Below are 25,044 nucleotides of genomic sequence, written 5' to 3' on the forward strand. Positions count from 1 at the left end.
CCATGTGGTAGATACTGAAGGGCAGCTTGCAACCAATCTAAACTTAAAATAATTTCGAAAAAATAATAATTGGGCGGTGTATGGAGAAACATTTTATAAATGTTTTATTTCTGATATATACAGTAAAACACTACAGTTCCTGTGTTTAAAATATGGGCAACCAGCTGTATTTACTACTGTTCCTTATTTGAACAATTAGATCTATTCATTTTTTTTCATGTGGAAAAAAGTACTTGCAGAATAATCTGAGATGGGAAGCTGAAACTCTTCTGTTTAGGCTATTGTTCCCCAAATTCACTGCGTAGCAGTAATTGCCAAGTGCAGTTTCATCTTGGAAGCTCATTGGTTTGCAGTTACTTTTTTTTTCTTGTGAAGAAAATGTTAATCATGTGCATTTCCTAAACTTTGGTTTGGCAGTGTCAAGGGTAAAAGAATAGATCAGTCTGCTTCTGGGGTCAGTAAGAAGTTGTGTTTTTCACAGAGTCTGCTGGCAGTGCTAACAGGCGCTGTATATGTGTCTGTGTACACCCATGTGCAGGCATGCATTAAATAGAACTTACAGGGGCTCTCCTTTATAATGTAAACATTTGCTCATTGAACACTAGGCTGACTTTGGAACTTTGCAGATGATGGGGCAGTTTTACACTTAGGTTGAATGCTTATAATGACTGTATATAGTTTTCTTTGAGGGCAGTTATGTATACAGTTCAAATGAATTATTCAGGTGACTGTCTGGAAGAAGTACAAATTTAACCCTTTATGTTGTTGTTGCTATGCTGAGAGATCGGACCAGAGCCTGTGTCCTGGATTGTTAACATATTTAAGAAATTGTTTTGGATTGCTACCATGTGGAGTTTCAAATTAACCAACTTCACTTCTTTCGCCATTGTTCATGTATTTTTAGTAGTATTCTTGTCTTTGGAATGAGGTGTGGGGATTTTAGTTGTAGAATGGTTTAGTCATAGACCTTAACTAACATTCAGATTTTGGGCTTAGCTATGCCAAAAACGGAGAGCTGCTAAAGTATATACGCAAAATTGGCTCATTTGATGAGACCTGTACAAGGTTTTATACTGCTGAAATTGTATCAGCCCTGGAGTATTTGCATGGGAAAGGAATAATTCACAGGTAATACAAAGTTGAAACCAACATGTATTTGACTATGTACAAGGTGTTTTTTCTAGAAATACTCTTTGTGAAGTCTAAAGCAAGTGTGGATTTTGTAGAAAGCTAATGAGAGCATAATAGCATTTGTTAGCATTAGTGCTGCTGTTAACATAGGGAGCTAAACAAAGAAAACTTTAGGAGGATAGTCAATCTCTGTTACTAGACCAACTGTTCTAGCAGGAAAAAGTAAGAAAACTTTTTGGCCTAGAATTAATATTACCAAAAGCTCATTTTTTTTTCAAGCTTGATCAGTTGGTGTAAGAACAGAAACTGACTTTTTGTTTAACTAATTTTTTTCTGTTGTCATGTACCAAAAGTAACTAGAATTCTGTTGGTGTATGAATTCATATGCAGCATGTCATCAAGGAAAGTAAAATTAATGTATGCCAGTTTTCACTGATGAACAGTTGCCACAGAGCCGAACAATAACTAGGTAAACAGTGAAATTTAGCAAAGTTTTTAATAGGACTTTCACATTTGTTCTTGATGTAATTATATTGTCTGGATAAGCATGTTTTGTCATACATGTTTGTTAAAAACCTAAAGCTGTAAGTGTGAGAAAGCTGAGCTGCAGAGTTTTTTGGGTAAGAAATCTATTTTGTCTTTTGGTTCCCAAGCAGTTGTTACAGAACGGTAGATGCTAATTGGCAGAAGGCTGGCTGGTTGTAATTCTGGTAGCATTATTTCTTCTTTCAGTTATATTTAAAAGGACAAAGTATTTTCCTAATACTTTTCTGTGAGGTAATTTGGAAAATAATGTAAGGGGGCTGGACGTGGAGAGTACTAAAAGTATAAAATTTTCTACAGTGGGGAAGGAAGTTCAAGAAGTCCCAGTTTCACGTTGATTATATAGGCCATGTGTTAGGCTGGGAGAATACTTATGAAATGAGTATAGCATCATTGTCACTATTACTAAGCCTGTATTGGAAATCTTGGTTTGTAAAAGAGCAGCTTTGTATTATGTCTTTGATGTTCACTAAGAGAACAGTGAAATTGTGCAGTTAGAGAACTTATTATAAAGTTTGTTTAATTGTAGACCTATAGCTTTAGCAGTGCCTGAAAGTTCTTGGGGTTTTCTGCTACCTTTAAAGAAATATGACACGAGATAGAATCACTTTAAGATGCCAGGCTACTCTGGAAAAGTTACTGCAGATACATCTTGATACATAGAGAGATATATAGCTATATCCCAGATCCATCATGCAATATTAATATATAAACTGTACGTATATGTGTGCATGGAGTACAGTATATATGCATACAGATGTATATGTAAAAAAGAAAAACAACCCTGCACAGAACTGTTAAAAAAGTTCCATTCCATTCATGAACTTTCTACTTCTCTCCAAGAATAGTTACAGAAAAATGAATGGGATTTTTATGGCTTGTGTGTCATAATTAGTTAGTTGCAATTGCGTTCTATGGTACTGCACAGACTTTAAATTGTGCAACTTTTCAATGATGGTTTTCAACAATAGGAGGCGGTATTCTGAGGGATATAATGCTGCACAGTGGTTGATGGAAACAGCTTTGAATTTGCACTGATTTTTCTTAACAGTTAATCAAAACAATTCCCATGCTTCCAGATTGCTTTATGAGCATCCAAAGATACTTCTTAGGAGGGAAGTATATAGTCTTTTCTTGTCAGTTGAGGAAACTTGGTGCAAAGGAAACTATATCATAGCAGTGTAACTCAATGCTATTTTTTATTTGTTGCTAATGAACCTCTTGACATCTAATTCTGTATTGCTGTATATTGTGTATGTGTTACCGTGAGGTCTGGTTTTATTCAGAATAGGAGGCAGTTTGAAATACAGATTATACATGGATTTGTGTGTGACAAATGTAAACATGCCATTTACAGTTCTTACCTGTTGCGGACGTTTGGGGTGGGGGTGGGATGGAAGGTGGTTGCCGTTGTTTGACTGAAATTTTGCACTGAGTAAACAGGCCTAGAAGATCTTACTGCTGTATCAATTTGTCAAATGTTATTTAAATTAAGGCTTGTGAGTGAAGGGTGGGGTGTTTTGGTTTTTTATGGAGGTGGTTGTTGTAGTTGTTGAACAAGTGAGATGCACAGTAGCTTAGGTTTAAGATTATTCTTCATGCCTTTTTATAAAAATGTTAATAGTCTTTCCAAAATCTTAGCAGTGTGCATGATGACAGCTACAAGTCAGAGCAAAGTGGACGCAACAACGTTTATAGAACGTCTGCATAATTTATGATAGCATTGTGTGCATAAGTCACTAGGCAGTTTTGCAACTTTAATTTGTGTGCTGTTTAAATATAAAAATCTGCCTTTTCCAGGGATCTTAAGCCAGAGAACATCTTGCTAAATGAAGATATGCACATTCAAATAACAGACTTTGGAACAGCAAAAGTATTACCTGCAGACAGCAGACAAGGTATGCCGTTACATACTATATGTGATACAGGTAACTGTAGCAACTGGTCCTTTGAAAATGTATGTATGTTGTATTTACCAAATTGTAACCTTCAAATATCATTACCTCTTCTCTAACAAATTCACAGAGATCTTGAAATTGTTTTGACTGTCACTGCTTAGATTATGTCAGAAGAGATAATACTTGGTGTAGTGGTATAACCAGCTAGATCACCAAATATAGTGGGTAGTTAAACTACTTCAAATTATTTTAATTTGCAAGACAAGAACACAAACAAATAGTTACTGTGGCTCTGCTGAAACAGTAAGTTTTTACACTGCTTATGTATTTAACCACAGTGACTATCAGAGTTGCTCAAATGTGGAGGTATAGAATTCTTGTGTCACTAGTTGCTTTGTATTAACCTGTGAACCCATGGTGCAGCAAAGAATGCCTAAATAAAAGCACTAGGCTGAACTGATTTTGATAAACTTAATTTTTAACTTGAATCTAGTAAGCTTGTGTTGGTAGACTTTATACCTAAAAGTGCCTAGATGCCTAGCTTCTTGAACCAAAGAGATATCACTAAGATTGTTTTGTCTTTTCTGAGCAGGTTTTGCATATGGGTAGAGAAATGAAATTCTCATAGGTTCTTTGTAGTGTTACATAACTTGCAATAGTTCGCTTTTGAAATTTTTTTAATTGGGTGTGGGTGCAGGGGTGGAAGGGGAAGGCTGGTTTCTGCATGAGTATGTATTTGCTTATTTCTTTTAATTTTCTTATCAGCACGGGCAAACTCATTTGTGGGGACAGCACAGTATGTTTCTCCAGAACTGCTAACAGAGAAATCTGCCTGCAAAAGGTGAGGACTCAGTTGTGTTTCAGGACTTTACCAACTCTGTCAGGATACTGTCAAATGGTGGGGAGCGGATAAATAAAGCAAGCAAGCTTAGTATTTCAAAGAAACAAGACACTTGAGTATAAATGTTTTTTTAAGGGTTTGAAATATTTTTTTCTTAAACAAGTACTGCTTCTTGTCTGAGTGCTGGCTTCCTCAGTTCATCTACCTTAAGTTCTACAGGCAGGATTAGATGTTGTCAGGAGAAGGCGGTGTGTAATGTGAAGTTGGATTTCTCCTACCCTTAAATAAATCAGAAAAGTTTTTTCTGTTATTGAAGTGATATAATTATTTTAATTCTGGTTTATGTAATCTTGCTCTAATATGGTAACTCCTGCTGTAAAAGCAACAAAATACTGCATTCTGTCAGGGGAAAAGCTGCAGCTTTCTTTAACTTGTATTTGGATCAACTTGCAGTTATCTTTGCTAAGCTTTGCTTGGGATTTGCAATGGTTTAAAGCTTATCTTTGTTCCAGGTATGGATGATAACCCTTAAGGGATTTTTTTATTGTTTTAATTGGTTCTTAATGGTAACCTACAGACTATATTGTATATCTATTTTATTACAATGATGGAAAAATAATTGTTGACAGATCATTGGGAAAAAAGATCACTTATATGAATAACTGGTAATTTGTGCTAGCATTTCACGCTTATATGAATAACTGGTAATTTGTGCTAGCATTTCACGAAATGATAGAAATGCCATTAGGCTTTCCACTTTTGTTTCTAGTAAAGAGGTTTTGACTGGTTTGACTAACGGAAAGACTTCATCAGGCTGTCATCTCTTTTTAGAAGTTTCGTAATTCTTCAGCTTTATAGAAAACTCTTGTGTAGTTTGATAGTATTTCAGCCTTCCACTAGAATTTCTAAGCATTAATCAAATCTATGTATATTTTACCTCCAGGTGAAATGTTAAAAATACTCTTTCAGGCCAACATGTTAAAACTTAATTTTTCTCACCTACATACAACATAGCCTACCTTTTAATTTGTGTCTTAAGAAAAGCTTTAACTCAAAAAGCTGTATTGTGGCTTATTATGCATAAAACATTTAGAGGAAAGGATTTTAATTATGAAGAGCATATGTTACCTTAAGTTGGATGCATCTTTGAATTGCTGTAGTGGATAATTCTTTTTAGTCTCTTTACATACCCATTAATTATTTTGACTGAGAATTCAGCTGTCTTGCACATGTGCTTGTAGTCAGTTATTGTGGGCTGATTACTATACACTTTTTCTATTCCCTGAAAGTTGTGTTGTTAGCCTACTCTTCTGTCAAGGAATGAAGTGGAAATTATGCTAGGCAGGTTTGTCCAATGTGTTCATGGTATGTTCTAACTAGCAGAAGCTTAAGAACTCTTTTTAAAATTACAGCTTAAAGACTTCTTATAGGGAAACATGCTATATGTTTTTTCCTCTTTCTCTTGCAGCTCTGACCTCTGGGCTCTGGGATGTATAATATATCAGCTTGTAGCTGGATTGCCGCCATTTAGAGCTGGGTAAGAAATTTAAACTAATTCTTTATATGTAGATCGTAAATATACTGACTTCGTTTTGACTTTTACCTTACTACCGGTTCTGAAGTACAACTTCTTATGGTGTAGTGTTGGTGTTAATGTCATGCCTGCTTTTATTTGTCCTTTTTGATGTCATGAAGATGCTTAGACAGCTATAACTAGAGTTCCTGAGATTCCTTAATTTATCCTAGGATTTCACATGTAATATATACTGTAAAGGTTTATGAGGGTATGAGGCACCTCTGTATTGAGCCATTTGAACTTTTCTTGTTATTATTCAAGTATCTGGTGCTTACAGGATACTTGGAAAGCTCTGTCCCTTTACCTAGAAAGATTTATGGGAATGTGACTTAACTTGTAGATCTCCTGTTGAATGTTTGTCCACGTTATGCACTGTTAAGGTGAAAGAATGATGGAGAACTAATAATAAAAGCTAATATTATTCTCTTTTGCAGAAATGAATATCTTATATTCCAGAAGATAATAAAGTTGGAATATGACTTCCCAGAAAAATTTTTTCCCAAGGCAAAAGACCTTGTTGAAAAGCTCTTGGTAAATATTTGCTGCTGTTAAATGAGTTGATGACATTGGAAACATTCAGCTTATCCTGAAGTTCCTATGCACTCTATTGCAAACCTTATAACAAGAACGACTGTGAGCATTATTGACTGTATAGGGGAGTGTCTTGAAAATGAACATCCATTATTAAACAGGAATAAATTGGAATTCTAAAGTGTGGGCAAGGAATGTCTCTCAGTGAAATGGAAGCAAATGGTTCAGAGTACTGTGTGTTACAGGCAGAAATTAAGATTCAAGTGTTTAGTATTACATAGTACTCGGATTAATTCTTGTTAAATTGTATAATGCATAGTTTAGGTCAGGGGTCCTTGAACTACGGCCCATGGGCCGTGTCCGGCCCCCCAGTGTCCTCAGTTTGGCCCCCGGTATTTACAGCCCCCCCCCCCCCCCCCCGCCCCGTCGGGGGTTGGGGGGGGGAAGCCAAGCAGCCGCAGATGACCTCCTGCCACTTTATCCGTGTGCTGGCCCCCAGTTTAAAAAGTTTGAGGACCCCTGGTTTAGGTGAAAAGTGTTCTGTGCATCATGGGGAGATACATTCATTACAATGTACATGAACTTTGCTTGCATTTTAGCATGCATTTACCTTGAACTTCATGCATGTCTCGGTATCAGCCAAAAAATTACTCGCGTGTGATGTTTGACAGATAAGAAGAAAAAATAGTTCTGTCTCATCAGTGAGATATCCATGACACTTAAATGAATATGCAGAGAACATTTCGGGTGGTATAAGCTTTTTGAAGTTCAGTAGTCTAGCATATTAGCATGGGGCAGGAGGAAACTGTTTTATGTTTGTGAGTGCGTGTAACCATTGTAAAAGACCTAGCAGCATGTTCCTGTGTCAAGGCCAGCCAGTGCCTGTCGAATAGTAAGGTCCAGGTTATGTCAACATTCTGATACTGGTGTAGTTTTAGGGTGCTTGAGAGGTTGATGTTTGACACCAACTATAGCTTCCGCAGCTTCTTGCATCAATAGAATGTTATGCTGGGCTCTGCTTAAATCAGCTATGCTCAATCAAACTTTTCTGTATATTTACTTGGTTTTGTTTCTGTCTTTAGGAAGAAACAAAGCCAAAAAATTGTGGGGACACAAAGTAGTGCTCCTTTCTCTAGATCTGTGAGCTCTAATACAAAATGTTGCTGGCAAGACATAATGACAAATAACATCTCGTAGTCTCCTTATATTCTAGATATGTATGCTTAGAGCAGTGAGACCAACTGGTTTTAAGTTTTTGTGTGCTGCTGTGCAAATGTGAGTGGTGTCTTGCACTTCCCTTGTCATTATTTTATGTGTGTTAATTTAATTGTAATCTACTTAGGTTCTAGATGCTACCAACAGATTAGGTTGTGAAGAAATGGGAGGATATGGACCTCTTAAGGCTCATCCCTTCTTTGAATCCATTGTGTGGGAGAACCTACATCTTCAGACACCCCCAAAACTTACAGCGTATTTACCTGCCATGTCGGAGGATGATGAAGACTGTTATGGAAATGTATGTCTATTGATATATTTAGCTCTGCTGCCTGAGGCTTTGATTAAAGCATAATTGCATATTAAATATTTTTATTGAAACTACTGATTAGTTATATTTTATGAAGACTCAATTATTAAAAGTATCATGTAAAATTGCTGGTTAAAATTTGAACTATTCAGCATTCATTTTCTGATACCATTTAGTTTTTGGAAAAAATACTGGTTGGCTTGCTTTTGGCCAAGCATACTTTTTTGGATAAGTGCCTGTTAATCTATAGAAAGTAGGCTGTCTTTTTGCTCAAAAGCATGCTTAAATTTAATTTTGGTTTTTAGTGCAAATTAAGATTTTTAATCAAAGAAATTTCACTACTTCATTTTGTTTCCTCCTTTAGTATGACAATCTCCTGAGTCAGTTTGGTTGCATGCAAGTTTCTGGTTCTGCCTCTTCCCATTCACTGTCTGCTCCAGAGACGAGTACACCACAGACATCAGGAGGAAATATTGAACAGTATATTCATGATCTTGACAACAATTCCTTTGAGCTGGACCTACAGTTTTCTGAAGATGAAAAGAGGTTACTTCTGGCAAAACAAGCTGGTGGAAATCCTTGGTAAGGTCTTTGAATATAGCTCATCTGTTACTTGCACAGCAGTAAGGAATCTAGAAGAATAAGTTGATACAAATTAATATTTGTCAATATCTTCAAGCAAACAATTAGCAACCAGATTTTTCTTCTATTTTTAAAGCAATAGCAGGGGAAAACCTAATACTATGTTTCTAAAATTTACAAGGTCTAGAAGATAGGCAGAAATGATGCTATACCAGTGCTGAGATGTCTTTCCTCTGGAGCCCTAGAACTAGAAAAGGTTCCTTCTTTGTTACAGTTGCTGTTAGGTGGGTTTTTTTGAATGATAATATTCTGTTGATATCTACCCAAAATGCCTATAGACCATTTACTTACTAGTGTTTCTCTTCACTCTTTAGAGGAGTTTCTCATCTGTCACTTTCCCCACCCCTGTCAGATTTCAGAAAAAAGTCTGGCTTGGAATGAGGATGAGTCCCAAACTCATCTAGTTAAAGCCATTCAGGACGCTTTGGAAAAAGGAGATACTAGGGAGAGACGTAGAAAATTGCTTGATGAAGATAAAAACTGTTTCTGTGGAAGAATTACTTCTGAAGTAATAGTGTGGGGTTTTTGTTGTTTGTTTTTTTTAAGGCACCAGTTTGTAGAAAATAACTTAATTCTAAAAATGGGTCCAGTGGACAAAAGAAAGGTAAGAACTTTTCTGAATTCCCTGTAACAAGATTTGGCTGTCACATTTTTGCATAGTTGCAGCATGGATAAGGAATCTGTTTTAGAGCTTCCTTGCTTAACTTATTTGGAACTGTCAAATTCTTTTGTTTATTTTTTAACAGGTAGTGTTTTCTTGTGAATGGATTGGCTTTTCTTAATTTAGTGGTGTGCTCTTGATTTTTGAAAAAGGCTAAAAGTAAATGTGCTATTGATGCTTTCATTTTGAGACTGTAGTAAACGAGGTTTTGTTCCCCCTTCTCCTCCCAACCTGATATAACCCACTAAATGCTTTGTCTTGATGCATGTCTTCATGTGGATCAAGCCACAAATACTGGAAAATAAAATACAAGCCCATATTGTCCTTAACTGTGGTGTTTTTCCTGGATCCAATAAATGCCTGTATCCTGAGAGAGGCAGTGGTGATATTAGAACAGCTTTAATTATTAATTTTAATGTGGTACAGATGAGCAACGATAGTGTGTCAGCTTTGTAGGAATGTAGGTTCTCTTTCATTTAAGTTACTACCTGCTTGTTCCTAGTTTTCTCCACAAAATCATGAGTATTGAATTCTGTGCTGGCATCTTTGACAACTAGATTTTGCTTTGTTCTAGAGCTAGTTGTTTTACGTTTTGTTAGAACTTGGAGATGCTTTCTTAAATTACTACATGGCAGAACACAACTAGTAGGGGTGCACTGCAAACCCCTAAAAAAGGAGTGAAGCAAAGGAAAACAAATAACAACAGTCCCCCAGACTCAAACATCCTATCCTATCACTGAGCTGTTTTACTTCTACCTCTGTTGTTAAATTCAGATATACACATTCAATTTTTCTTCATGGGTTTTTTTGTATTGTTGCTGCTACTTTTCTTGTTAGGGTTTGTTTGCACGTCGACGCCAGTTGCTGCTCACAGAAGGACCCCACCTGTATTATGTGGATCCTGTCAACAAGGTTCTAAAAGGAGAAATTCCATGGTCTTTAGAGTTGCGACCAGAAGCAAAGAATTTTAAGACATTTTTTGTTCACACAGTAAGCAACTTTCATTTCTTTGTAAGTTGTGCTAAGGTCCTTGGACAATTATTGTAAATTCTTAACAAATAATGTTTCCTGGAGAAGATATAATTCCTTAAATACAAGTGTTGGTAGCCTTAATTAAAAAAAAAAAAAATCCTCAAAGAAACAAACCAATGACAAAACCCAAACCTCCAAAAACCAAACCAAAAAATTTATGAAACCCCCAGTATACACATTTCCCACAAAAATACAAGTGTATTTTTTAATATTTGCATGTCAATAAACTATAGGTGGGTTTGGGGATTTGAAGGAAGTTCTTAAGAAGGACTCTTAAAATTTAGCCCTCTTTGTATATAGCGGATCACAAGGATCAACAATATATTATCAGTTGACCGCTTAACAGTATTGAGATGCCAGACGTATGGCTATTCAGTAATACATAATGTTATATAACTGTAATTTAACTTTCAGAAAGTTTAGGAATAGAATTTGAATAATTATTTTATTGGTGGATGTAGAGTAATTACTGCTTTTTTTGTTAAACTGTTTGTGGTACTCATTAAAATGTTGTTCACTTACAGCCAAACAGGACATATTACCTGATGGACCCGAGTGGGAATGCTCATAAATGGTGCAAAAAGATACATGAAGTTTGGCGGCACAGATACCACCAGAATGCTGCTAAATAGTAAAGCTCATCCAAACTTTCCCAGTTTCCCTACTTGCTGCTAGAACTCCGTGTGCAGCCGATCAGAGGAATCTTTTCAACCCACCTATTACCATCTCAAGGGGAAGCATATGTCTGAAATGTTCTGGGTTTTTTTGTTTTTGTTTTTTTACTAAGAAAGAAAAAAAGAAAAGCAAAAACCTAATGGAATTCAGGGTCGCTTTGCTCGCTCTTTGTGCTTCTGTTGAGGCTTCCACATGCATATCACTGCAGTGAAGATCTTGCTTTTGTGCACTTCAGCTCAATTTCTGCTGCAGACTAGAGGATAGACCTTGCATTACCAGCTTCACTTAAGATGAGTTAAAACCAATCCACACGCACACATGCTGAATCATGTACCAGCCTTGCATTTTATGGGGCTGGAGTTTTCTGTGACTTTCAGATTATCATTAAACTGTATTTCATCAGGGAGCTTTTATATGCCTCTCCTAAGCACCACCTCTTTGTTTTCTCTTCCTTTCCTCACAGTCCCCCAGCTTATTGGTATATGGCATTTGTAGCCTGGTCAGTTGCACCCATGTGTAATTCCTAATATAGTTCTGGTTGCAGGATTTATGTGGTACTTTAGTAATTATGTGAATGAATCAGATGTATGTGTCTGGCAGACAGGCTCCAGTGATACAGGTTTTGAGAGAGTGAAATGCTGAGCATGGCACTGAAAGTTCTCTAAAATTGTAATGTTGGCTTCTGAAGCATATAAGATCTTAAACATTCAATTTAAATTTTAATGAATCATGTGTGTTTAATCAAGGGACAATAAACTTAACTAGCATGCTTTTAACTAATGCTAACTAAAGACTTAGCTAGTTAGTATTGGGGGGAAAAAGGTTACTATTGAAGTAGTAAATAGTTTTTCACCTTTTCAGGAGGTGAGGGCTAGAAGCTTTCTTTCCAGGTTGTGCATGTATTGTGCATTTTAGTGGGGCCAGCCTGTTTACCTGGGTAGAGAAGGAAGTGTGAAAGCTTTGTAGAATTGATTACTTGACTTTTTTTGTCTCATTGAATGATGAGATGTACAAAATCCTGTTTTTGGTCCATGGCCAAATATTTAGTAGCTCTGAAAAAAATTTAAGCAATTGAAAAATCAGATCCATAAAGCAATCTAGTTAAAATTTCAAAGGAAAGATATTGATAAAAGGAGAAAATATATGATACTTAAGGCATATCTAGAAAATGAAAATATTTTTCATATCGATATCCTTTATCCTCTTCAAATTAAGGCTTTTTTTGTGGTCAAACATTTCTTGTAATGCTGCAAAGACAAAACTTTCTATGTGCTAAAAACAACTTACCTAATGTTTTTTTCAACATGCTTGTGTTCCTGAACCTTGCAGAGAGGAATGACCTAGGTCTGTACAAAGGCATTCCTTGTTTTAAAAGTGGTATAAACATCACACCTATTTATTTGCCTTCTATGTATACCATCTCTTGACATTTTGAAGTATCATATTATGATGTGCTTTTCCTTCCACCAAAGAAAGAAATGTTCTCCTGCAATGCTGAAAAACTCATGGGCTACTGTTCTAGAAGCAGTATTTCTAAAAGCAATGGCTTACCAGGATTTTACGTGAATGTTAGGTATTTTGTTGTTGTACAGGATGAAGGCAAGGTATTATTGATCTCTTAAAAACTGTTGTGTGGTTGGACTTGATGCCAGTTCAGCTTTTCCAGTATCTTTCAGTCTTTAAAGAAGAGAGTGCAGTTGCCTTTTCTTTTGGAGGATCTACATTCTTGTAATCTTCTATTATCCCACCACGTACACAGACTTGACAGAAGTAAATCACTGGCTTACAGTGCCTGGTGTTAAGGAAGCTAAGGTGCCCTGTAAATGGCTGAGGCAAGACAGACAGAACACCATCCCTTTTGTGTCACGAAAAACTTCATCATGTACAAGTTGCACTCCTTTTCACTAAAATTTTAATAGCACAGTACGTCACCTCTCTGTGCCTGTGTTAATCCTGTATTTACCATTCCAAACAAGATGACGTGTACTCAGTTTGTTGCAGTGCTATCCATTTGTTCTCTGGTTGTCAAATTCCAGCTGTACATTGGGTTCCCTGGAGGCAACCCTACTGCTTTTGGACTTAGTCTTTGGTATGGAGATGTCAGTGTACCAATTTCCAACTTTATACAGGAGAGTTTTGCGGTGTCATGGTGCCACTGCTGTTCAATGTGACAAAACTTGGCCATATGTAAAAAGTCTGGCAAAGTTGTTCTGCTAATACTGAACACCTCAGCTTCATTAGGAGGTGGAGTGACCTCCATTGGCTTGGTCACTAGGTGGAAATCTAGGAATGTTTAAGCATGTTTTCTGTGATATTTAGGCTTGTGATCATTTTGCCATTACAAAGGAATTTTTGCTCTTTCACACCCTGAAAATTCTCTCTCAGAGCACTTCTGTCCTGCCCACCAAAAGCGTTCAGCCAAAGGAATCTTGATAGTGGTAAGCTCTCAAGAAGTTGTCTGGAAGGCTGATGTCTACATTCCGGTATTACATCTTTACTTTGATAATGCTGTCATTAGGAAACCACGATCATCTCTTGCAGGCATCCCTCTCCTTAGAACTTCAGTGTTCCAAATCAAGCTTTCTTTAGCTGCTGCGTTTTTGGGAAGGGACCAGAACTTTTCTGGAAGAGGTATTTGTCGGTCTTGGACTGTAAGTTGAATCCGTGGTTTTGAAAGATGGCAGAATAGAGTGAGGCAAGACAAAACAATCATGTGCATTTAAGTATGTTTCACTGGGTTTTCTACTTAAATGTGCATTGCCAGGTGTGATATGCTATGAAGGGCTGGTTCCTGTTCTAAATGCTTATATCCAGAAGCAGGGTAGCTTCAGACCTTTGTCCTGAAGATCACTCGTGTGGTTCATGGGAATTCACGGAATTAAACGTACAAGGGAGGTTCTTCAGAGCTGCAGATAAGTCAGTTAATTTCTCTGCTTTTTATTCAAGGTCTTTCAAAGCACAAAAAGGGTTGTTAGGCACTTGAAGACTCTTCTTCAGACTCCTCACTGCAAACCTACTGAAAATCCAATCTGTTGTTTCATTCCATCTTTTGTATTTTGAACAATTGCCAATCACTTATAAAGAATCTGGTCAGTAATTGATTTTGTTTTGCTTGGGATTTGAACTAGAGACATGAGTTATTGCCATTGCCCTTAAAGACTGGTTTTGAGAAGGATTTATATTAAGGCAGGCTTGCTTCAGATGTGATGTGGAGGCATTGTGAGCAGACTGACATTACCTATTAAGATCTCATTTGCTAAGCATTTAGATACTGAAGACATCAAGCCATTGGATAGTAGTACTGTGCTCTGCTTGTCTCCTTCTGGCATGATTTATTTGTGAGGTATCTGCCATATATAAGCCCAGAAAAAACACAGCTCTGTAGGTCAAAACAAAAATTTGGTAATTGTAATGCCTTTTCATAGTTCAAGATGCTTAATGTACTTGGTATTACTATGTTTTGTGCTGGGAACTTTGAAGAATCCTGAGGGATTCCCACATGTACACTTAACAGTTTCCTTTGAATGATGTAGTAAAGTGGAGATAGCTGCTTCGTTTGGCCAGTGGACAAAAATCTGATTTCAACACCTTGCTGAGGAGAGAACTTTATATTAATAGTTGCCTAAAGATGTGGTCTGTGGATTCTGATCATCCTTTCTACTAGTGAATTACATGAATAGGTGTGGTATTTATATCTGAAATTTTGCTGAATGCCTGTAATATTTTATGCAGATATTTTATTAATCAAATGGAAGTGCTCCTGCAAAGCTTCATGACACGGATTGTCCATCAGCTGATCAAGCAAGCTTACAGACAAGTAATTCTCTGACCCAAAATGGCATGCTTTCAGTTAAGACTGGTGATTTAAGAATGTTTCCTCTTTCTTAAAAGAAATGTGACTTCTAACAGCAAACAATTGGAGAGGTCCTTAAGCGCCCCATGACCTGGTCTGTCTGTTGGCATGGCAGTGAATGTAGATGGTTGCCATTTAACAAAGCTTCCTATGACCATGTACTGACTCTGACTGGATGTGGCAAATGTTCTAAATTGTAGCAGAACTTACAATTACTGTATCTGACAAAAGAGAAGAAATAGGAACCAGGAACTATAATCAGTTTTGATAGTTGTATGCTAGCTGTTTTCAGGTTGGTGGCAGTCAGTTACGTGTGTATATTCTCTACCTGGTTTGTAGCTGTAACTGTGATGTACAGATAAAAAAAAAAAGAAAGAAAACCCCCACCCCCCTCAACAAACACCGAAAAACAATCTCCCCTCCTCCAAGAACTTACGAAAACAGAAGCAAATAATGCAATGATATAAGATACACACTTTTGTATTTTTATTCTTATAAGATTATTTGCTGGCTCTTGTTGGCCTCTAGTTCAGTCTGTGTTATTTAAATTCTAATATATGAATTATTTGGATTGAATTCATGTTCGGGGCCATGGTGTTGTATGTATTGATGTACAGCCTTGAATGTGAATAATTATTGTAAACTATATTTTACACCTTTTTTCTGGCTTTATTATATAAATTTTCTATTGGTCGATGATTTAATCATATCTCATAATTTAATGACTGTTTATTCTCCTCTCGACAGATTTCTGTGCTGTAGATGTGTAGTTAGTGACTGGATGACGGATTTCACTTATGCTTGGTAGTCTGTAATAAAGGCATGTAGGGTCCTGGCCCGGCCTCCGCCTCGTCCTTCCGCGGTGGGGGGGACCTCCGGGCCAGGGGCGGCGCTGTGGGCGCCATCGGCGGCGGGGCGGGGCAGGGGGGGGCAGTCTCGGCTGGGCGTTTCCGGTGGGAGGCGCGCCCGGGGACCTGTAGCTGGGGCGGACCCTTCCGGCGGCGGCGAGGATGGCGGCGGAGAGCCACTGCGATTTCCCGGTGCCCCCGAGCGGCGGCCTGGGCCCGGGCGGGCCCTGCCGCCGCTGCAGCTCGGCGCCGCCGCCGGGCACCGTGCCCGGCAAGTGGGTGCGGCTGAACGTGGGGGGCACCTGCTTCCTGACCACTCGGCAGACGCTCTGCAGGGACCCCAAGTCCTTCCTCTTCCGCCTCTGCCAGGCCGACCCCGACCTGGACTCGGACAAGGTGAGCGCGGGCCCCGCCGCGCCGCTCCCTGGGCTGGGCCGCCTCCCCGCCGCGCCAGGGAGCGTTGCGGGCGGTGCCGCGGTTCCGCGTGGGAGCTGGGGCTCGGCGTGCCGTGTCCCCTCCCTGCGGGGCGCGACCGCGGGGCCGGGGCCGCTCGCCGGGGCACGGGCGTCCGCGCTGCCTCAGGGGCGCGTGTGCGGGGCGGCGGGGGCGGGCTGGCCCCCCGGCCGGCGGAGCCGTCGCCTTCCGAGTAACGCAGCTGCTCGTAAACACAGCGGAGGGCGTGCAGGGTCGCTCGATTGTCTGCTTGCGTCTTCACGTTGTCTGACCGGGTTGAGTTTTAACGTTTTAATGGAGTGTCTGCCCGCGCTGTCTGTTATTTCTGCACTGTCATCATCCTCTTGTTTAATTTCAAGAAGCAGATCAAAGTACTTCGGGTAATAATCTCTCTCACTTAACCGTAGAGTTCTGTGTTCCACCAGTTCTTTAAGAAAAGTATCATTTATTCGGCATGGACTGCAAATGGGGAGTGATGCTGAGTATTCCGGTATTCATTCTGACTCATTTTTTAGTAGGGAAAGAAAAATTACTGATTAAAATTTTATTTATGGAGTGGTATGCGGCAATGGATGTAAAGTATTTGTATCTAATGCTGACTCTGAAAGAGATTTTGGAACAAAACTGCCAAAAATGGTCTCCCAGTACAATACACTTAAGGAAAAGAAGGGAACAGCTTATAACTCTTGAACATATAACCAACAGGTGGAAAATAAAAGAGCTGATTTTTATATGTCAACTAATTACTTTTTTTCAGTGAGACTGGTAGTAAATTTTCTCATGCATGACTTCCAGAAAGGATGTTTAAACGCCTAAGAAGATAGAGAACAGAACCTGAATAAAAAAAGTGTTCCAGAATTAGAGAAAATACCTTAAAGCGTGGTGGTGGTGTGGGGATTGGCTTTTGTTGTCTTTGCTTTGGTTTGGATTCTTTTGAAGAGGATTAGCTCAAACTGACCTATAAAAGTCATTTTTAAAATGTAGGTAGCTTGCTGATGTGTCAGAAGCTGGTTTTACTTGGGCAGGAGTAGGAAAGCTTTCTTCTAAGGTTTCTTAAATAAAAGGCACATGTTTCAGGTGTTCCACTGCAAAAAAGGACTTGTTTGCTTGCTCTCTCAATATCATCAGAGACAGCGAGAAGGCATATTTTTAGAAGCAATGCTTTAGTTCTAATTAAGGCATTTGGCTGCCTTTTTTCACCAGTTGATGAAATCATCTTTCACAAGCGCAGTCAGTGAGGTGTTGCTATCTTGCAAAAATTTCATGAGGCTACTAATCTAAACATTTTCTTTTTTACTGTACTTACCTTTTTGGGAATCATAAATTTATGCTCAGATTATTTAGCTATTTGGTAGAATATGGAGAGACGATGAATTCTTTTTCCACATTGGTAGACCTAACGTAGTTATAGTCTTTAATAGCATACATGACAACTTAAAGCTAGCTGCAGTCACAGCTATAGAAATATATCCTTTGCTTACAAGGAACACGCCTGTATTTTATTTGAGCTGCTTAGATATGACTGTCTTCTTCTTTTGCCGTTGCAGAAGTCTATTGAAACCCCTCTAGTAAGCACAAACAAATTGCATTGCCCTTTCGTTCCAAGTAGCCTTTTTTAGAAAATTGTAGCTGGTATAGTTATCTTTAATAGATTATTGTGCAGATCAGTAGCATGAGGCAAGCAGATTTAGAGAAAATCCTGTTATTTAAAGAAGTATTCTCTAGGCTTACAAACCTGGATGTCTTCAATTTGATGTACAAAAAGCAAAGTCTTTCGTGGTTAAATATGGGCTATGGTCTTCTTTTCAGTACACTGTTTGTCAGAGTTTCATGTTCCATTGTCTTGACTGTCTGTGGTCATTGATTTTTCACTTCATTCAGAGCCTGGTTCCTGCAGTCACTTGTCATCTTGGATTTTGTAGAAGTGACCTACCTCTTAGAGTACTGTACCCAAGATCACTTAAACACATAGAGCCTTTCTTCCAAGGATTTGATTCTGAATCTTTAGAATCTTCATCTCCGTAATCTGAGCAGTGCCTTTTTTTTCCCCTCTGAATGATAATAAATATCATTCCTTTCAAGAGGAAAAAAAGACTTCCCTGACGTCTCACGAGTTTGTGAATGTACCATCTGGTTATGATAGCATATCAATAGATTGTATGGTTTAGTTTTGAAATATCAGATGCCTTTAACTGATGAGCACAGATACGACAAGGGAATAATTGATGGTATTTGTGTTATCATCCTGGACTCTGGTTCTTCTCCTTTGCTACGTGCATGTAAATCAAAATCTGATAGTAACAGATTTGTTTTTTCCCTCATGGTATTGCTTCTGGGAGTGCCATTATGAGCTGTAACCTGATAGTAAGTTGATATATCTTTCTCAGTCGTATGCTAAAGATTACTTACAATGACTACCACATAGCGCAATTTTGTGCGCATAAATCAGTCGTTCTTACAAGGTGCAGCTAACAGATAAAGATACTGCCCTCTTAAAGCTTGGAGCGTTAGATCTGGTCTTTGACCTGTAATTCCCTGGGTTTGATTCCAAATTGTGTTTTCGTCCTAAAAATCCCATGGGTTTTAGACACCTAGTTTTAAACTTTAAAGTGAGAATGTGTATTTGAGCTCGTATGTAGGCTGATGCCTGTTAACACCCACCCCAGACATACTTGCCTGTGCCTCCAGATGAGGATGTCGAGTAGGTGGGGCAGGGAGGATCCTGAGGGATGGGCCAGCAGATGACGTTATCGAAACCAATAGCCGCAGCCCTCTGTTTGGAAGAACTAGCCTTAACAATGTCTATCATGTTTCCCGTGTGGGGAATTTGTCTGGGATGCACTTCAGTAACTTACTTTGGGAAGTTTTAGGTGTGTTTTCAAGAGGTTAATACTGAATCGTGCTCATAACACAAAACGCGTTTTATAGTTCATAGGCAGGTTTCATAGTCCCCTGATCATGCTCCATGTGATATGTAGCTCGGGAAAAATGAAAGAGGAGGTATAATTTTTTAAGTTAAACCAGCTTGTGGAGACCTCTAATGTTGTCCCAGCTGACAAAAGGGTGTGGGCAGACTGCATATAGAAGCAAGACCAAGCAGAAGAGCCAGTAATTAAACTAACTCGTACACCAGTAAATATATGTCTGTGAAGATAAAAGTTTGGTTCACAGTCTTGTTTTGCAAGATTGCCTAATCAGAATCTTTAGAAAACGAAGCCATGAGAAATGCTTATCTCAGATAAGAACAGACCTGTAAGCAAACCCAAAAATTAATAATAGAGCTGTTTCTGCCTAAACTCAACCAGTGAGGCGTATCAAAATTAATCATGTTGATATACTAAGAAGTTCCGAAAGAGGTTGAATGGGTGAGTTTATTAGAAATGAGAACAAGAAACTGAAATAGTTCATGGGTTGCACTTCACAAGTATCAGTTGCATACATAGTGATTTTCCTCTACTGGAATTTCTACACCAACATGGGGGTTTTTGTTGTTTGCATAAATCATAGGATTTCCTTAATGCTTGCTGTTAAAAAGAATTGAAAGACTTCAAGAAAGGTGGCACGTTTGCCTTCACATTATCTTCACGTGCTAATGTTGAACAAAGCTGTGCAGCCTGTCTTGCAATCAGGTATGTTTTCAGTTGCAACAGAAGGAAGATAAACCTTGGCACACCCTATGGCAAAACTGGTGTTGAATGGAATGAGGTAGTGATGTTGATTCTATGAATTCGGTACGTTTCACAATGTCGTACGTATCTTTCTATTTAAGACTTCTTTGTATTTAAGACTATTTGAGAATTATTTGAGCAAATGAATGAGTGGTAGTGGTCATCCTGCTGTTCACAATAGGTTTTGTTTTCTGGAGTATTTAAATCTTGCTTTAGAGATGAGTACGTAAAAATAAGACAAGCAGAGTCTTGCTCACTTTTTCATCCTTGTTTAACTTACTTGATGCTTATACTGTAAGTTTCACTGCCAGGTATTTCATGGTGTCAGCATCTGCCTATTTTATCTATATACCAGTTTTTCTTTTATAAACTGTTCTATCATTCTTTAAACTTCCCCCTAAGTGAGAAGACCGTCAGCCTTTCTTAATAAGGTTTTTGGCAACAGTATTCACACTTGATTTTTGATGCATTTTTTAAGTTAAGTGTAATTCTACTGAGGTGGAATCTGTTAAAGAAGGAAGAAAGCAAGCACTGTTTTAGAAGAATCTTACTGGCAGCACTAAAAAGTAACTTAATTGTAGTCATTATTCAAAGATACAACTGAGGTAAACTTATTTGTGCACAAGACTTCTGACTAGTTAGGTGGGTTTTGTTATTAGTGTAGTTTTGATTAGTACTGGCCATCTGCTGATGCTCAAAGTTTTTAGGTGACGTAGTTTGAGAAAAATGTGTTCTGGGCATCTAGCTCAAGATCTAAAAAGCACAGGGGGTAGGGGAGATAATTATTTCTAAACCTAGATTTAGTGCCAGATACTGTTGTATTTCTGTGCATGTTGCTGCCTTTAGTAGAACTTCGGCTTGCTCAGTATGTGTAAGTCATGTCAGTTTTTTAGATACCCACATATCTAAAAGCACACGGCTTTGAGCCAAGAGTTGGCAGTGTGGTTTCGGAGTGTGTCCATTCTGGAAAAGTATTTGAGAAGTCTTTGGACCAGTTTTGACCTCAATGAAGATAATTAACTAGAAATACACTTTTGACATTTCAGCTAGTGTATTAATGCAGTTCTCAGGAAGAAGGTTAAATGGGATTAGGGAGATGTATGTATTTGGTCCTCCTTCTGAGTCCTACTGGGATCCTGTACCCGATTCTAGTATTCACAATTCAAGTTCACTGCAGAAATTGGAGAACTTGGAGGGTAGTCACAAGATGTAATACAATTTGGTGGAAGGTTACAAAGAGCAAAACTGGGGATTTTTTTGGCAAGGAGTTTAAGGAGTGACTTCTCAGTCCAGAAGTACATACACGGAGACTAGAAATCTTAAAAGTGAAGACACTGCAGTCTAGCAAAGGTATTGTAAGATCCAGCTAGTGAAGCGTGAAGCTATAGGTGTGCAGGCTAGAAAGTACGTATTTTTAACAGTGACGGTAATTAGTTACCAGAATGGCTTGCACAAAATGGCTAGGTTTCATCATTGCTTTCTAAAGGTTAAATTTCACTGTAAATAAATTGAGTGCTGTGTATGTTTTAAATGAAGATCAGACTAAGTATTCATTATGGTTTTTTTGAGCCTCAGTCTCTATAAAGACTGAAGTAGAAATGTTTGAGACTGGAATACATGATCATTTACATGTTTTGGCAATATTTTTCAAATTCTTTGAAAATACATGTGCATTTTGAGTCTCCTGTCTCCATGAATGCTGGACTGTAGATACACAATAGGGTTAATTCTTAAGGGAGAAAGAATATGATTCTGAGCTACGCTGACTTTTCATTGGTATGCTGAACCAGGTGATTGAAAATTTAAGAGCAAGTTATTAGACTTCCTCTAAAATTCCATAGTATTTGTAACTTGGACTAAACATTGGTGTTGGAGAGTGACAATAAACAAATACGGTCTTCACTGTAGCTCAGCAATGTTGTCTTTTAAATGATGTCCTTGTAAAAAGGAGCAGGTATGGGAAAGGTTTAGTACTTATGGACAAGGAAGGAAAAACTCTTGGTAGAGGGAAGAATTTAGTACAAAAATAGAGCTGGGTAAAGATACAAACACCCATGTGGTTAATTACTGCTTTTGTGTTGGATGCACAAAGATGACTGGAGCATTTGCTTTGAGCATCCTTGCAAAGAGTAGCACAATTTGTATGGAACACCTATGAGGTTGAAACGTGAGGTGATGTGACTATACTGAAGAGAGAGGAAACTTGAGTTTCAGCTGCTGTTCTGGTAAACATTAACGCCTGTTTGTATAGAATACATCTACAAGAGGGAAAACCAAGATGTTATTAGAATATGGATTTATCTGGCGTTTGTAGTATTCACCTGAAACCTGGGAAATGGCTTCAAAATACCTACACTGGTTGTGTCAGTCAAGATTCAAACTTGCTCAAAGCTTGTAAAAATCTAATTAACTAGTTAGAGGAAGTAGCATAGCTGGGGCAACACAGTCTATTAACATTCAAGCTAGTTTAGGGCTAGTTCAGTTACATTGGCACAAACTGTAGCTACACATTTAAACTGTCTAAATCACATTTGAAGTGCAATTTATTATTCATACCGTACAATAAAACAAAAATGTTTCCTTAGAAAGAGTGTCCAAAAAGCGAATTACAATGAGAATACAGTGTGTTTTCATGTATGTGTGGATGAAGCCAATCCTGACAATATCCCGAAATTGTGCAAAGATTTATAACCCATATTTTGAGTTCTAAGTGGAGCAGATGACTACATTACTATGTCAGCTTTTATTGGATTTATGTTTACATAAACATCTTTAAAGATCTAGCATAATCGGCTTTTCTTGGTGATTTCAGATTGAAGGATAATCAGGCAGCTTACTGTAAAGGAGTGAGAAGGCATTTTCTATAGGAAGATGCCTAGGCAGTCAATTTTGTGTCTCTTTTGCTTGTGCATTCTTTGCATATTTTTAAAATGTTCTTTACATTTTGGGGCTTGACTCTCAGGCTCTAGTCTGTAGGATACCTGAGTTGTAAGGTCCAAAGTCCAAAACACATCATTCTCTTTGGAAGAATGTTAATTAGTGCATGTTTTCCATATCTGTAATATGGGTATGCAAGTGCCCAGTTACTCTGAATTGTTCAGTCTACTCGTAATTCTGCGTGGAATTTACATACTGAAGCGAATGCTGTTGACAGAATTTGGATTGCTCACTGTAAGAACTTAGCCAGAGCTCTTAAACTTTAACTATTGATAATTACTAATGTAAAAAAGAAGTTACTATTACACCATAAATTGTAAGACTTTTGGGTTCCTTTTTTCTTCTTTTTTAATACTTTTTGAAGACATGTTGTTGCTGGAGAGGCTTCACAGAGTAAACTATGACACTAGTGAGATGGCGCTTGATTCGCGTGGTGTAGTACACGTGTTTGGTATAGCATTTGTGTTTATCGATGTGAAGATTAAACATTTTTATAGATTCTAGATGGTAATTTGGTGAGGAAGAAAATTTGAGTGGTCAGGAAAGGAATAGTGTAACAGAAAAAAAAAGGTGAGGAACAATAGCATGGAAAAAAAAGAGTTTGTGGATGATGAGGAAAATGATTAAAGATAGGTAGAAAACATGCAATTCTTATATTTCATAGAGTGGATGTCATCAGTATGTGTAAAGCATTTTTGGTACAAGTGCTAATAATAAACTCTGATGTGCATGCTAGGCTAAGGAGTTCAGGTAATGCAGTCTGCTGATGACCTCATTAGGCAGAATTTGAAAGAGAAGACCTGACATAGCTTGTTCCCTTTGTGGTTTTGTTGGGAGCTTGTGTAATATACAGAAATCTACTCAGTTAAGAGTAATTTCAGGCACTGTAGTCTGTACACAGACAAAAAAAAAATCTGCTTTTTTTATTTGGCCCTTTCGTGTAAGGAGTGAAGTAACCATTGTTACTTGAGATTTCCTATAGAGCTTTTTAGTTATTTTGCTTCTGTGACCTACCTGTCTGTCTCTGTAATGGCGTAGGGCTGGTGGCCGGCATGACTTTAGAGAGTGATGTGAGAAAACACTGTAGTGTAAAAGATTACAACAATCTTATTGAAGAAGCTTGTTTCTAGAGACTTTATTTCCCTTAACTGAGAGGAATTCCAGTTTTGTAAGCCTGTATGCTTCTTAATTCAGTTCAACTGATGACCAAAGACTGTGCTGTTTTCTTTAAAACAGTGTTTCATTTCATCAGGTTTAGATCTTCCTTTCCAACTTCACTGGTTTCTGTTCCTGTATTAAATAATACTTTTCAGCTTATAATTCATACACTTGTCAGCTAATTTAATTTCTTTGGGTTGTATCTGTAGGTTGTTCATTCTTGAAGTGTTTTGGTACTGTAAATATATTTAAATGTCAACCCTTAAAAGTACACCATTTTATGTACTTCATCTGTCTACTGGGTTTGGTGCATAGTCTTGCTTCTGTGAGACTATGAGTTTAGGTCAGAAGAAATTGTGATTAGACTTCCTGAAGCACTGTATGCTCTGAGTGTAGGTTAACTGACAGCATGTTTTAATATATTACCATTTTCTTGAACAGTTAATTTTATATAAACTATGACACCCCTTCATTTCTAAAATGGCAGTGTGTCTTGAGTGTGTAAAGCATTTAGCTTTTAACTATAGAAGGATGTTTATGTTGTTTGTAGTTCAGGCTGTGGTCTTTCTACGTTCTACCAACTGGTTAGACAAGCACAGTTATTCAGAAACTAAATCCATGTGCCTGAAAAGACATCTACCATCCTTTTTCCAATAAAACATTTTAGGAACTTTAGATACTGTTAAGTAGAGAGAGTCTTCAGGTATCGTGGTTCAAATCGTACCTATCCACATTAATGCCCAGATGCAAAGGATTGGGTGGGTAGAATGTTTTTTCATGTGGAAGAGCAGGTATTACTATCACGTGTAGTTTTGGGGGAGAATGATTCAAATTTAACTAGGTTTTGTTGGTAGTACTGATGCTTTTTTAGTATCTTTTCTAAACTACTATAATATTAGAAATAAGAATAAATAAAAAAAATATTTGGGGTGCTGCCACATCTCTCCAGCGTGTATCTGTAGGATATCTACTGCACCAAAACTTTAGGTACTAAAGGATTAATGCTGGCAGTGATCCACTGGACAGTAGAAAGGAGGAGCATCGGACGGATCTATGAGATATCTGTCTTACC

At 38.0% G+C, this 25,044-nt stretch overlaps 2 protein-coding genes and 1 long non-coding RNA gene across 17 annotated transcripts in view; all 3 read left to right on the forward strand.

Annotated features, from left to right (window-relative positions):
- PDPK1 (3-phosphoinositide dependent protein kinase 1) overlaps positions 1 to 15,743 on the forward strand; it is a 35,568-nt gene extending 19,825 nt beyond the window's left edge. For 10 of the 11 annotated variants that reach the window (XM_040589660.1, XM_040589668.1, XM_040589666.1 and 7 more), the window contains 10 exons: positions 984 to 1,128; positions 3,475 to 3,572; positions 4,338 to 4,413; positions 5,882 to 5,950; positions 6,424 to 6,520; positions 7,863 to 8,036; positions 8,410 to 8,627; positions 9,234 to 9,291; positions 10,186 to 10,338; positions 10,905 to 15,743. In XM_040589660.1, the coding sequence (XP_040445594.1) occupies positions 984 to 1,128; positions 3,475 to 3,572; positions 4,338 to 4,413; positions 5,882 to 5,950; positions 6,424 to 6,520; positions 7,863 to 8,036; positions 8,410 to 8,627; positions 9,234 to 9,291; positions 10,186 to 10,338; positions 10,905 to 11,012 (1,196 nt within the window). In that variant the 3' untranslated portion in view covers positions 11,013 to 15,743. Of the gene's footprint in view, positions 1 to 983; positions 1,129 to 2,753; positions 2,794 to 3,474; positions 3,573 to 4,337; positions 4,414 to 5,881; positions 5,951 to 6,423; positions 6,521 to 7,862; positions 8,037 to 8,409; positions 8,628 to 9,233; positions 9,292 to 10,185; positions 10,339 to 10,904 lie in introns of all 11 variants that reach the window. The other variant, XM_040589661.1, reaches the window with a different exon arrangement.
- Positions 15,744 to 15,767: 24 nt separating this feature from the next.
- Positions 15,768 to 25,044, forward strand: part of KCTD5 (potassium channel tetramerization domain containing 5) — a 37,158-nt gene continuing 27,881 nt past the window's right edge. For 4 of the 5 annotated variants that reach the window (XM_040593413.1, XM_040593415.1, XM_040593416.1 and 1 more), the window contains exon 1: positions 15,883 to 16,152. In XM_040593413.1, coding sequence (XP_040449347.1) covers positions 15,919 to 16,152 — 234 coding nt within the window. In that variant the 5' untranslated portion in view covers positions 15,883 to 15,918. Of the gene's footprint in view, positions 16,153 to 25,044 lie in introns of all 5 variants that reach the window. The other variant, XM_040593412.1, reaches the window with a different exon arrangement.
- Positions 16,164 to 25,011, forward strand: LOC121087905. Its single transcript, XR_005827787.1, has 2 exons — positions 16,164 to 20,589; positions 20,644 to 25,011. It is a non-coding gene; the product is annotated as an uncharacterized LOC121087905 (long non-coding RNA).

The sequence above is a fragment of the Falco naumanni genome, chromosome 4 (genome assembly GCF_017639655.2).
Source record: "Falco naumanni isolate bFalNau1 chromosome 4, bFalNau1.pat, whole genome shotgun sequence".
Lineage (NCBI taxonomy): Eukaryota > Metazoa > Chordata > Aves > Falconiformes > Falconidae > Falco > Falco naumanni.